Source organism: Equus caballus, chromosome 1 (assembly GCF_041296265.1).
Source record: "Equus caballus isolate H_3958 breed thoroughbred chromosome 1, TB-T2T, whole genome shotgun sequence".
Classification (NCBI taxonomy): Eukaryota; Metazoa; Chordata; class Mammalia; order Perissodactyla; family Equidae; genus Equus; species Equus caballus.
The window spans coordinates 138109622-138124827 of NC_091684.1; the positions used below are offsets into that span (position 1 = coordinate 138109622).

The 15206-nt window shown below is 39.2% G+C and overlaps 1 protein-coding gene across 15 annotated transcripts in view; it reads right to left on the minus strand.

The window, feature by feature from the left end:
• The window catches only part of MAP2K5 (mitogen-activated protein kinase kinase 5), a 245052-nt gene that overhangs the window by 94608 nt on the left and 135238 nt on the right, over positions 1-15206 (minus strand). For all 15 annotated transcript variants that reach the window (XM_001496608.6, XM_070270028.1, XM_014733756.3 and 12 more), the window contains one exon: positions 7322-7393. In XM_001496608.6, the coding sequence (XP_001496658.1) occupies positions 7322-7393 (72 nt within the window). The remainder of the gene's footprint in view (positions 1-7321; positions 7394-15206) is intronic.

A 15206-nucleotide genomic window follows, 5' to 3' on the forward strand; every position in this document is an offset into this window, starting at 1 on the left:
CACATCCAAAATTCAGTTGCTGTTGTCTCCTTCCCCTTTCACTTTGTCTTTACGGTATCATGCCTTTAAAAATAAATTCTTTTATGGTTGTTTTTAGTGAAGTTTGAGGTGAGAGTGGAAGCTAAAGCATATATTCCATGCTTTACCAAATTAGTAGGCTTTTGAACCAAATATAAACATTTCAAAAGGTAATTCCTTCTAAAGAGAGGGGATAATGGCTTAATTTTCTCACTGTGATCTTTGTCCAGAAGCTCTGGAGTAAAGTTTCCATCTAAAGATGAGGAAACTAAGGCCCAGAGAGATTAAATGACTTATCTAAGGATCTATAGTTTATACTGGCAAAAGTGGAATTTGAATCTGGGTCTGATACTCTGGCAAACAGAAAGCCCTTCTTCACAAGAAAACATTTGTGATCTATTCAGCAAACATTTATGAGCACTATATTCAAGGCTGCATCAAACTTTAAACTCTGATCTTTATTCTCAGAAACTGCTTTAAAATCATTACAAAAGTCTGAAGAAATTGAGCCAAAAATATTTCTTGAGTACCCACTAGGGCAGTGGAATTGTGCTAGAGAGTGTAGATTTCGAGAGAATCAGATTTGAATCCTATCATAAGGAACTATGACACACCTACAAATTACTATAATACAAAATGGAAGATGCACATGCCACAAGGAAGATGCAGATGTAGGTCAGAAGAAGATACTACTTTCAGCTGGAGAGATCAGAGTTGGTATCACAAAGGACTGGCATTTAAACTGTATCTTGGGGAGATGCAGAAAAATGATATTCCATGTAGAGCGAGCACTGTAGTTAGTATTCCATGGATTTATTTTTTAACTTGGTAAAGGTAATTCTGAAACTCAAAAGAAAAACTTTGTTAAAACAACAGAACCCATAAAAATCTTCAGAAGATGGTATTACTTTGATGACAATAACCTTGTGTGGCTCTCTGAATATGTTCTTCACCTATCTAGAGAGATTTTTCTAAGCCATGGACCTTGCTGTCATCATTTAACACATCACTGACACCACTTCAATAAAACAGTGATCATGCTGAAGAGGGGTCTCAGAGGACTAGATGACACTCCAATTAACCAAGCACATTGAGCCAGACTGTTTTATGCCTCGGACTCAAGAGACTGGCAGAGAGAGGAGGCAAACAAAGACACGAAGAGCAAGGACCCAAGTGAAGAAAGCAAAATGCACGTGCTAAAGATAGCGCTTCCGTCTGACTCCTACGGAAAAGCCCATCAGAAGATTATTCATCACCAACCTTAATAAGGTTTATAATAACCTGCCAGATAGAATCACAAACCAGAACATGTACTTGCACAACACACTCAGTGAGAGTAAGAACATTACAAGACTGGCCTGGTGCCTTCTTAAATGTATATGTGCCATCCTGGGTATTGCAATGGCAAGCCTAGAGCAGGGTGTATGTTGGCTTATTTTTTGACCCAAGAAGGGCTAACTTAAAACTCCAGCTTTTGCAAACATGTTGTGACTCAAATCACACAAGAATATGAGTGGAGTAACTAATTAGTGAAAAACAACAGTAGGACTCTCTCCTCAAGCCATTCTGCAGGAGGAGATAAGTACTGAGCTGCTTGTGAAATTACAAAATTGTGCCCTAAATGTTTTAGTTACTCCCCACCACTAAGAATTAAATAAAATCCTCACACTTGGTAAAACAAAGACCTTATTATGTACCAAACTCATTTTCATTTTAAAAGTTGGCCCTAAAGTCTTGAATGGCAACTATGAGCGTGAATAGTCCTAAAAATCAGTCAGTCAACTGAATCTGTGCAAGCTTTCTAGAAGAGTCAAACAAATACTCCGGGGGCAGGATTAATCCTCCCTGTTTGCCCTAGTTCAGGAATTCTGTATCCTTGTTAGTGGATCTTCTTTTTTTTGATTCCTGCCACTGATTCCTGGCAGGAGGAAGAAGTGCAATTCCATATGGGTTCTTTTCCCCATTACAAAGTGAGCCCATACAAACCCCACAGACTGCAATGACCTTTATTTGCTTCCGTAACTAATCCACACGAGAACTACAATACATTTAAAGATCTGAATTGAAAACCATACAATAAATCCACAAAAAAAATAGAAAGCGTCAAATTCTTCCCATCTAATAAAACTGCTGTGCTCTAGTCTAGCAGAATAATAACATTTTTTCCCTTCTTAAGGGTTTCCATCTTCAGGTTACTTCTGCTAACTCCAAATACTAAATACAGCTGACAAAATCCTAGAAGAGACCCACTTTATCCCACAAATGGAGGGATGCTGAACCGAGAGGTGATGGGGGTAGTTCTGTCTCTGGATAAAAGATGCTCTGATATTAAAGATTCTTTGCTTAAGGCACAAATGTACCTGTCTGTGACTTTTTTAATGGCACATTTTAGTGGCATGTAGCATTATCTTTTATGAAAGAGTATGGCAAGAGGCCTCGTTATGACTCCCCATGGAGAGTGTGACAGCACATTAACAAGGGAAGGAGCAGAATGACGAAGGCAAGCAAGGGTGAACTTTGTTATTTTAGGAGTTTAAAACAATGAAGTGACCTTCTGATTCTTGCATCACCAAACCTCAGGGATGGGATGAGAGTTTATGGGACTGGGGGTGGGGGTGCTAGGTAGAGGTAGAAAGGATAGAAAACTCTAACTCCCATTTTGTCTCATTTGATTCTTGTGTCATTTCAGGAAAATTCCTTTGCTCGGTTTCCTATATATATATATATATATATATATATATATATTTTTTTTTTTTTTTTTTTAAAGATTTTATTTTTCCTTTTTCTCCCCAAAGCCCCCCGGTACAGAGTTCTGTATTTTTTTTTAGTTCTGGGTCCTTCCAGTTGTGGCATGTGGGACACCGCCTCAGCAAGGCCTGATGAGTGGTGCCATGTCCGTGTCCAGGATCAGAACCGGCGAAACCCGGGGCTGCTGAAGCGGAGCGCACAAACTTAACCACTCCGCCACGGGGCTGGCCCCAGTTTCCTATATTTTTATCCCATTCGTTTCATTACCACAGGTATCCTAAGAGAATAAACTGATTGCCTCAAAACATTTGAGGAAGGTATCCACACAAACGGAGTGAAGTGGCACTAGGTGAGACCTTGCATACTTTGACATTTGATCTCTCCTGAAGAGTTTACAGGGATGCATCTTAGAGTGTGCTAGGGGATGGGGGGAGGGACTCCTCCATCTTTTCCTTCTTTCTCCCATTGGCAAACTCCCTTTAAGACTACTCTACCTCAACTGTCAATTCCTTTGAGAAACTCCTGCCCTTCCCTCCCCTCTGTGGTTCAGAATCCTTCACAAACATCTTTACTGAGGACTTTGTCACACTGTTCTGGGCTGTAGGTATCTGTCTTCTCTATCAGAGGTAGGCTTTTCTCAGCTTTGTGTGCTCCATTCTCCAAGGCCTAGCACGTGGTTAGTGCTTAAATAATAATTATTGAATAAATGAAAGTTTCTACTCTTCAAAGTGCACACCTAGAAAGGGAATCTTGTTGTTAAAAGTGAGGATAAACAGGGGCCGATCCAGGAGCACAGCGGTTAAGTTCGCATGTTCTGCTTTGGCGGCCCGGGGATAGCTGGTTCGGATCCTGGGTGTGGATCTAGCACTGCTTGTCAAGCCATGCTGTGGCAGGCGTCCCACATATAAATAGAGGAAGATGGGCACGGATGTTAGCTCAGGGCCAGTCCTCAGCAAAAAGAGGAGGATTGGCAGCAGATGTTAGCTCAAGGATAATCTTCCTCAAAAAAAAAAAAAAAAGTGAGGATAAACAGAAGAGGAGCAATCCTTCTTTGAAGATGTTGAGAATGTTTCAGAACACAATTAGTTACTCAAATTTTAAAATTCTATTGAGATTCACACTTTTCTCTATCTGTAGTAGTTTTTTTTTTTTAAAGATTTTATTTTTTCCTTTTTCTCCCCAAAGCCCCCCGGTACATAGTTGTGTATTCTTCGCTGTGGGTCCTTCTAGTTGTGGCATGTGGGACGCTGCCTCAGCGTGGTTTGATGAGCAGTGCCATGTCCGCGCCCAGGATTTGAACTAACGAAACACTGGGCCGCCTGCAGCGGAGCGCGTGAACTTAACCACTCGGCCACGGGGCCAGCCCCTCTATCTGTAGTAGTTTTAAACAGGATTTACCACATCTATTCTAAGCATACTGTGGTGGAAACAAAGAAGAATCTTGGCCTTCAAGTGCTTCTTTTGGACTAACTTTCCCATCTCTTCAGGTAATGTTCTCATCACATCTACCCCTAAGGAAAAAAGAACCTTTGGGGTTCTCTTCATTATTGAATCACCAACAATTTCTCATGTATGGACTCAGAACTTCCAACTTCCCTTTCCCTATCACATATTTCTCATCACCTTGTACCCCAAATAAATTTGGTATAAAATATGCCGGGGGCCTTACTCTATTCTCTAACCACTTACTGGTCTACCACTCGTGTTTGGTCATATGTTGTCACGTGCTTGTCTGGTGGATCATAAGCTCCTAGAAGAGAGAGGCTGCAATCACATAGTTCCTCTGAAAACACTTAGTTAAGCCAGATGCACAAAGAGGTGCTCAACCACCCTTTTTGATGATCATAATCAGACTGCACTTTACATCCTGTAACGATATCTTCTCCTCCTTCTGAATTAACATCTGGCTTCTCACCATCCATTTTAAAACACAAGAAGAATCAAAATGCCTAACCTTTCCTGGCCCTCACTCCTGAGCTCTTCTACCATCCTCTTCACCACATGAGCCAACCCATTCCTTCTGGCATTCAGGTGTCCCACACTTAGCGCTGACACTTTTCACACAGTTCCCTATGCCTTAATCCTCCTCAATCTTACAAATTCAATGAGTCTGTCTTCTTCAGTCTTCCAGAGACCATTCAATAGTGTACCTCCAGATAAACGAAGACGATCAACAAAACCTCAAATACATCAATGGCAATCTCCCTCCCTCTATTACAATGAATCTCTTTTTATTAATCTTTGTCTCCCTAGCACCCAGCAAAATACTCGACAGACATATTTTCAATATGCCATGTAAATACGTTCTATTTACTAGGCATCTATCTACCTACCTACCTATCTTAACTGATCTCCCTGTTTCTATGCTTGCCTCTCTATAGTCTGTGAGCCACAGAGCACCCAGTGATCCTTTGAAAATGTAATTCAGATCATTTACTCTCAGAGTAAAATCTCAAGTCCTTACTATGGCCTACAAGGCGGTATATGGTCTGGTCCCTGGCTACCTCTCTGAATGTACTTTTTCCCTTGCTAACTCTACTCCAGTCACCCTGGTCTCTCAGCCTTTCTTAAATATGCCAAACACACTGCAGCTTCGCACCTTTGTATCTGCTGTTGCCCGATGGCTCCCTCCTTTCACATCATTCAAGTCTCTGCTCAAAGGTTACTTTATCAGAAAGGACTACTCCACTTTATTTTTCTCCATAGGACTTACCACCACCTGAAAAATTATATATTTAGTTATCCTTCTGTTTTCCGTCCTTTTCCTCACGCCCCAAGCCCTCACCAAACTCAACTCCATGAGAGTCAAGTCTAGAGTGTCTTTTCATTACTATATCCCCATTGCCTATCTAGCAGGCATAGCAGGAGCTCAATATATGAATGAAAAAATAAATGTGGAAGGAATGAATGGTGAATATTCACATATGTTCTAAATCTTAAATCTATTAGTGGTGGTCTCTCACAATATTGCTATGCCTCTCATATTATGTCATGCGAGGGTATATCACTAAGTCACACAACTCCAGAGTTGCTGCAGAAAGTTAAAGAAAGACAATAGCAGACTGTTTAGAATCATAGAATGTTAGTCTGGAAAGGGGCGTAGAGACCATTATTTTACAGATGAAGAAACTGAGGCCCAAAGTGAGGGACAGTGGCTTGCACAGGGCCACCTAGAAAACCAGTAGCAAAGCTCGAAGTACAATCTAGGATTCATTCCCAATCTAGGATTCTTATCTCTACACCATGTAACTTCCAAAATACTCTACACTGGATCTGGTTGTCTATTAAATACATTCAATGACAAATGACTTAAAATATGCAAAGGAAAATTATAAAACAAGACCTGAGCCCCACACGTCAACAGCACTAGTTTCCTCTGAAATAGGCTAACTGAACAAGCCCTTCAGGATTCCATTGGGAGACTCAGTTCTAAGCATTTGTCTACCATTATTGCTAACTTTTCACCTGATGCACACATATTGTATTTCCTCTTAGATTCCCTTTTATGAGAATTAGAAGAATACGGTTTATACATTCAATACTTTATTTTTGCTTTCCTTCTATAGCACAGGTGAATTGAGTCTGAAGACATTTCCTTACAAACTCAACTGCATTCATGCATTACAAAAACCACAGAAAAAGTATTTGACCAAAGAAAAGTGGTAAAATCATGATCTCAACTCTAACCATGACCTTATTTAAGGAGTCTTTTCTACTTTTTAAAAAGTCCTCCTTTATCTGAACTAGTGTATGTGAGAAACAATTCTCGAAGCACACTAGTGAATATCCAGACTCTATATTACTGTAACTCACATTGAGCCAGATATCCTTCTAATATAAATCATGTGCATTTCCTTACAGATCAACAGTCATTGTATAGAAACCTTACCACAGAGTTCTAGTGGGGCTACAAGTAGCACAGTAAGATAAAATCCATTCTAAGCACAGCTATAAAGAGTAAAGACATTAAAATTGTGTTAAATACACACCCCTTATTGTCTCCCAGATCATATCACAGCCCATCCCCCAACACGCGATATGACCATATTGGAACAAGGTGGCTTTTTTCTTTCTAAATCAACACATAGAATTTATACATCCAAATGAGTAGGGCTGTACTCTTTAAAGTAATCACCTTTGGAAGTTATATATGCATTCCAACAAGGCTACCATCACACATAATTCTTCTTGAATCTCTTTCACAACACAGGTTTCCCAGATTTAGTGTGCATAAGGATCACTCAGGGAACATGTTAATAATGCAGAGTCTTAGAGATCTGGATTTAACTGGTCTTGGATGGAGTCTGGGAAGCTGCATTTTTAAGAAGCACTCCAGGTAAGTTTTATACAGGTGATCTGTGAGAAGTAGCACTTTAGAACAGTCAGTTCACAAGCCACGCAAGGATATAAAAATAAGGACTTTAGAATTAAATTCTGTGTACACATACATTTAACAAACTGAAGGTTTAATTTTTTTTCAAAATCTTCATTCTTCCTGATAGAACATATTAGTACAGAAATACACAGAAGCATCTATTTGCAAACAACAACATACCTCCATGAAAGAGATTCCTAAGCTCCAGACGTCAGAATGGATTCCATACTGCTCCCCTGAAATTCTTTCAGGCTGTAAGAAAACAGAAGGGAGCTTGAGAGTTGATGTAAGCTGCTCCAGGAAACAGATACACTCAGATGAGCTCAGCTAAGGCGGGGAGCCATCAATAGTTGCATAGTACTTTATGAGGAGCAAAACAATTTTATATGGACGTGTATACATATATGTGTGTACATTATGTAGATAATACATAGAAATTATATAGTTAATATAGATATTTTATATATAATCTCACTGAATCCTCACAAAGTCCCTGTGAGGGAAACTTTATCATCTTTATTTTATAGATGAAAGAAATGGAAGCTCAGATTGGTAAAATAATTTAGGCAAAATCCTAAACTGGTAAATGAGCTGAGACTTGATCCCAGGTCTTCTCCCTCCAAATCCAGTGGTCTTAGTTGTGGAGTGACAAATCACGCGCTATTATATAATATTATCACTTATTTGCATTTTGATTGATTGGTCTGGATCATTAGGGATTCTTTCATTTTAAAATTTTTAATCTTTTATTTGGAAATAATTTCGAATTTACAGAAAAGTTGAAAGATTAAGACTAGTATGAAGAACACTCATATTTCCTTTGCCCAGATTCACTTACTGTTCAGTATTTTATTCCAATTATCATCGTTTCTTTTGATATGAACCAAGGAACAGTCTGAAAGGTCCATTTGGGACTATTGGTCCTCCATTCAAGATGTGTAGCAAATACCCGGTTTAGAAAGCCACTATACGCACACTCTCTACTTCAACAGGAATAATTTCATACTGAAGTGAGTGCTGCCTGTTCTCTCTATTCTTCCAGGATTTGGCATTCAGTTGGGTACTTCACAGAAGTCTTTTGAGTGAACATGAACAAAGGAATAAGAGTCACTTCTCATGGAAATGGAATAGTTGCTCAAGGTTATAGAGACAGTCACGACAAGGCTGGGATGATAACCCACATCTCTTGGCCTCCAGGACAGCAGTTTACTCTTTGTACCATCCCTGGAGTTCCTGGCAGCCACCAAAGCCATCACCCTTTAGGAGCTGCCATGAGAGCCCTTAAGAGTAACTGGGGTCAGAGTCAGCCTAGTCCACTGCAGATGGAGGAAGTGGGCATCCACCAGTCACCAGCAAGGGATACACCAGGGGTGTACAAGATGTGGGCCAGATGTTCTCAGGTGAGAGGGCACAGTCCTACATCTCAGAAAGTTGGCTTAGCTGGGACCCAGAACTTTGTAACCTACTTCCCACTCCCAACTACTGGTTACTTCAGTGTAGTTGCTGCCTTCTCCTGGGACCACTTTCCATAAAATTACACAAAGCCCTGCCCTGAGGGAGTAGGATGGATTGTCTTATTTCCCTTTTTTTATTTATTTCTTTAATTTGTAAAACCCCTTTCCTACCAAGAATAATTCTTCCCAAGGGCCAAGTGTCACGTGACCATTTCTTGCAGCTGCTAATAGACATGGTCATTCCAATTCCTTAATACTTTTTCTTTTATGTTCTAATCCACTTTGCCATCATTTTCAAGTTCCTTGTTCATACATGAATGAACCCATTATCCAATCCTAGCTGGTTCAATAGGTACTAGGATATATTCATATGCCACTGGTCAGTCAGTTGCTGGAGTGATGCTGCTGCCATCATCATCATCAACAACAAAATCATCATTTTGTGCATTTACTGAAGAATTCCCATGTGCCAGGCATTGTTTTAAGTGCTCTTCATGCACGTCTCATTTCAGATTCATAAACACCCATGTTAGATTGGTACTATTATCATCCCCATTTAACATAAGAGGAAAATGAGGCACAGACAGGTTTAGTTTGCACCCACTACTTAAGGATAGTAATAGCTATCATTTAATGACTATCTGGTATGTGCTAGACACTGGGCTAGATACTTTGCATCCTTTACACTTCATAACAATCTTGCAAAGTTGGATATTATTGTCTTCATTTTACAGATATAAAAACTGAAGCTTAGTAAGATTAAGTGACTTGTTGAAGTCTAGAGCTATGGACTAGCTTTAAGAGTACTGGTTAGGAACACAGCCAGGATTCAAACCCAGGTATGTCCGACTGCACAGTCACAGTTCTTTCCAGTGTGTCAAATACCTCCCAGAACTAGAAGTCAGAAGAGCCTCTTCCTTCCTGTTGCCTTCCTCCCTGTCTTTTCTTTCGTTCCTCTCTTTCTTCATTCCACTAGCTGACAGTTATCAGTATAGCACTTCATCCAGAGTACAGAAGAAACAAATAAACAAACAAAAGTGGAACCCACATATAAAATATTTTGGCAGGACCAACATTAAGATTAAATACATTGATAACATTTACCCACTGATCTACCAAAACAAATGCAAACTGTAAGCTGAAAATAAGGCATAGAAAAATTAAATTTAATTTAAAAAGAAAAAATAAAAAAGTGATAATGGTCACAGATATCAGGTGGCAAATAAGAGAACTCCTTAAGGATGAGATTCTGCTAACCTCTCATTGGAAAAATTATTCTTGCAATAAGCTATCAAAATGAGATTACTGCTGTGATGGCAGTGCCTAAGCACAAATGCTCAGAAAAAGCAGAGTCTATCCTAAAGAATTTGTATGGCAGATAGGGATGGGAAATGATCCCAGGCCCCTGAAACTGACACAGGCACAGGATAAGCCCTAATACATTCTGAATTTATGGAGCCAGGACTCGATGGCCTAAGGCTGCAGAATTCAACTCTCTTCTCACACTTGAGGCCAAGGTAGCCCTGTCTTGTCCCCTCTGAAACAAAACAAAACAAAACCAACCAACAGGTACTAGACTACTGACAGAAGATCTGTGATGGACATTTTGCAGTCAAAAAGCTAAAGCTGGGTTACTTGCTGACATGACAGCTGTTATTATTTAGCATGGAAAGCTAAATAATAGGAAAAACATGAATCTTCTCTGGAACGCCTCTGTAATGGGGTTTAAAGTGTAGGGGAAAAAACTCTGGTCTGTTCTTAACAAGAACAGTAAAGAGTCATGATCATATAAAAAGCAGGATTTATAGAAGATTTCAAAGGGCAGTGGCTCCGAGCTGGCATGCACGTTCCACTCCTTCCAGCTACCCTCTGTGACTTAGCATTTACCCAGGACACCATATTTAGTCAACTCCTCCCAGAACTGTCTCTATTTACAACCCAATATCCCAGAGTTTACTTGTCAAAAGCAGGAGGATACCAAGGTACATCTCATCTCTTCTGATAAAGGAATTTCTGCTCAGGATTAGGCTACTCAGAAAATGAACAAAGTATGAACAAATACTTCAGGTTAGTATGTAATCAAAATACGTTATCACAAACAATGGTTTTTTTTAAGTTGGCAAGATCCCTGTGTGAGTAGTAGAGTATACTGGTCAGACTGCTCTAACTCAGTCTATCTTCCAGTTCACTAAATCTCTCTTCTGCTATGTCCAATATGCTACAAAGTAGCAAGGTTTTGATTTTAATCTAGTAGTTTTGTTTGAGACTTTCTCAAATCTACTATGTCACTTCTAAAATTTATGATCTGAAGTCTGTGTGCATCTGTTGTTTCTGCTGGTTCTTCTTCATGTTGCTTTGTGTCCTTGTGTGCCTGGTCTTCTTTGACTGCTTGCTAGATTTTCCTCGTGAAAAAAAAATTTGGAGAGGTTCTCTGAGGCCTGAGGTGAATGTGCCCACCTCATATCAAGTTTTCAGCATGAAGTTCCCTTTACAATTTAGGTCATATATACAAATACCCAGGGTGCAAATCTGTGCCAGAGTTAGTCTATGGCCACAACTTCCCCTTCTTTCTTTTTCTCCTGCTTCTCTGCTTGGCTCTGAGAAGCCTTCTATTCTGTTCCCTGGAACTGGGGGAGAAGGAACAGCTTTAGTTCTGGTTTGCTTTTACTCTAAAGGTGAGCCCTTCAGGCTTCCAGCACGATATGGGGAAGATCTCCTGGACCCTCTGGCTTAGGGGCCCCCATGTCATTCACAGCTGTGGTACGGGCAAATGCCCTCAGGAATAAGGAGCTTTGGTGTTCTAACATTCTGCTTGCCCATCTGTTGCAGGATTCCATCTGAAAATTGTCCTTGGAGTTCCTCATTATCTTTTTAGCTCTTCAGTGCATTTGAGATGGTTTTAAAAGTATTTTAACTAGCATTTTTCAGCAGAATAGTTGGTCCAAATAACCTAACTTGCTATTACCAGAAACTAGAAGCTGGAGTCCTAATTAAATCTTGACTCTCACTACTTGACCAACTCTGAAACCCTGGGCTAAAGCTGCTTCACCTTTGGTTTCCTCATCTGTAAAATGAAGACAATAATAGTAATACATATATGTCATGGGGTTGTGTGAAGATTAAACCAATCTATGTAATGTACTTGATTCAGTACATGCCACATGGGAATGCTCAGTAAATACCAGCCTCCTTCCGGTCAACGCTACCATCATCACCATCACTGCACGAGCATGGTCAACTGAGATGGACCCTATAGTCTGTCAAGTTTTATTCTGGGTAAAGATAATTTCTAAGGATAGGAATAGCCCAGGTAGGAAAAAATGTTCAGGAGATAAGAATAGTTATTTAGATTGTCTTTCTGATCCCAAAGGACAAATATTTGGGCAAGATCTTTCTTGCAAATTTCAAAACTTTATTTATTCATAACAATATTGTCAAACCTTTACATTTGATTTAAAAAATTATAATAAACAAACCACAGTGATTAAACAGTGGGTTAAGGTTTTAGGGACTTCTATCTTTAAAACAGAGTAAAATTTTTAGTAACTAGAATTTCTGAGAAATGGTTTAACTTAATGTAAGCCCCCAAAAGCCTTCTGGACCCCTTTTATAATCCTTCTGGATGAAATCCTTTTAAAATGTGGTTGAAAATCTTTCTTGCTTTGGATTAAAGTGTCTGTTGAGCCTAATTATCTTCCCCTAAAATGTAATGTATCCTTGAATATGCCACTTCACTTTCTGGGTCTCAGTCTCAACAGCCAATGAGGAGGTTGGACCAGATGACTTTCCAAGTCTCCCACAAGCTCCACTGCTTAATGTGCTCATACGTTGTTTTGTTTTTTTAAATGAGCTAGGATCTTAGAAAAACCTCACTGCGTTTTCCTAATTATCATTTTCTTGCACCTCACACTTCAGATTACAGGAGAATGAGGTGAGACTGTTCACACATGCAAGACTATTTCTTTGATTCATTTTCTTTTCAATATCTGAGTAGCCTAGCTGACTGTATTTGAGTAATCTGGGGCGTCTTCTACACCTTATAATGCAAGTAAGATACTTAATATGAAAAGTTAAGTGCTCTGCTCATAATTAATGAACAAGTCAGTTTTGAAATGCAGCTTTCATGAATTCCTTCATTTAGCACTGTGATGGACTGCATACAGAGAATGAGCAGAATAAACCCTGTCCCTGTAAACTTCATAATCTAGATTGAGAGAGACACATAAATGATTTGGATATAGGGAGAGGCAGAGCAGTTACAAGTTTAGTTTCTGGAGACTGATTACTTAGGTTTGAATCCCACTTCTGCCAATTTTTAGCTATATGAACTGGGTAAGTCACTTAACTTCTCTATCCCTTGGTTTCTTCATCTGTAAAATGAGAATAAAATTACCTACCTTATAAGATTGTTGTGAGGATTTAAAGAGTTAGTAAATGTAAGAGTTTAAAAGAGTGACTGGCACATGGTGCTAATTAAGTATTAGCTATTACTATTAGTATCACTGTACAGAAGTATGTACGAATATAAAGTGAGAGAAATGGGGGTAAAATGAGGGCATTACATCAGGTGACCTCCAACTGTATATTCCCAAAATTTATTTTTATTTTTACTTTGTTAAAGATTGGCACATCAGCGAACATCTGTTGCCAATCTTCCTCTTTTTTCCTTTTTCTCCCCAAAGCCCCCATACATAGTTGTATATTCTAGCTGTAGTACCTTGTGGTTGTGCTGTGTGGGATGCTACCTCAGCATGGCCCGATGAGCAGTGTCATGTCCACGCCCAGGATCCAAAGTGGTGAAACCCTGGGCTGCCGAAAGGCAGAGCACGCAAACTTAACCAGTCGGCCACCGGGCCGGCCCCTCCCACAATTTATTATTTGTCCTCTGCCCAACTTCCTCGCCCCCACCCATGTCACATTATCATCTACTTCTGAGTCTTTGCTCATCCTTCCACAGTGATCTCTCTCTTTTATAAGTGCTCTTTTTACATACTGCTTGAATCATCAAATTCGTACACTGTATGCCTTCTTATTCTCTAAATGTATGCTTGGTACAACTTCGGTTTTTATGATGTTACACATAATGTGGCCGTATATAATGCTATGTTTCCTATCTTGCCCATGTCTCATGTGGATTATAGAGTGGTTCCACTGTATCTGGCTAAGAAGATGGAAGGTGCTCAGTAAATACTGGTTGATTAATGGAAGGAACTCAAGTGTCAGATACAGCTTTTACTGGCAGACACCAGAGGTTGGCAAACTTTTTCTGTAAAGGGCCAGATAGTAAATATTTTTCACTTTGTGGGCCATATGGTCTCTGCCGCAACTGTCACAACTACTCCAGTCTGCAATCACAGCGCTAAAGCAGCCATAAACAATGAGGAAATAAATGGGTGAAGCTGTGTTCCAATCAAACTTTCTTTTCTCCTATTTAATTTTTATTTTGGAATACTTATTGATTCACAAGAAGTTGAAAAAATATATATACAGGGAGATTTTGTGCACCATTCACCCAGTCCCCCCCCAATGGTAGTAATACAATAAAATTATCACCATGTCTAAGGCAGGGATTAATACCAGTAACAGAATAATAAATATTATTTCCATCTTCCCTGACTCTCAACCTCTGATCTCTCACCAGTTAGGCAAGTACATGGCCAACGACGGCCTGCTGAATTGAGTGAAGCTCACTATGAGGCTATCACTTCTCACTTCCTAGGTATCTTATGCTTTTTACAGCTTGAACTATAAAGCTGATGACTAGAATTCACTCACCCAAGAAACAAAGCAATTTTAACTTTGCCAATCTGAGCTAACGTTTCATAATTTTAATCCACACATTTTCAATTAACAGACAGACGCATCACATGCATCCATAAACAAAATGGAAATAAAGTAATTTCTTTAACGTACACCTGGGAAAGACAACTGTAATCTGAATTTGTACATTCAAACATAAGGCAATTTAATTATTAGAGCAATTTAAAGCTACTAAGACCATGAGGGGTAGTTGAGAAGTTGTTTCATTTATAGTTCTTTTTTTTAAAATCAGTATTCCATATTCTTTCAAAGACTGAAATCACGGCATTTAGCAGGGTTTTGTTAATTATAAAGGTGGCTCACTAATCTCAGCTAACCAGGTAGAGCCAAGAGGGTGATTAAGTTTTATAAAAACAGATATGATGACTTCAGACGTTAATTTCTTTTTCACATTACCTAAAAAAATGAGAAGGAATGAATTTTCTGTAAAAGCAATGCAAGACAAAAATAAACTATTCTAGTATCTCAGTAAAAAAATTGCTTTGTACTATTCTGAGAGTAAGATCCAGGGTTCTATCCATATCAACATCTTTTTATCAAGATAATATATGAACAAAGAATACTGAGAATAACATCCAGGGTTCCATCCATACCAACACTTTAACTTCACATACAGACTATTAGAAGTCAAACAGACTACCTGAATAAATCTAGAACCCTCATTAAAATAACTAACCTGAAGATGTTAAAACAAAACTTTGCTCCAAAACTGATACTAGATAAGCTTTTTGTTCATCTCTCCCCACCCTCCATTCTGAAGTGATTGTGGAAACCAATACACAAAAGCATTT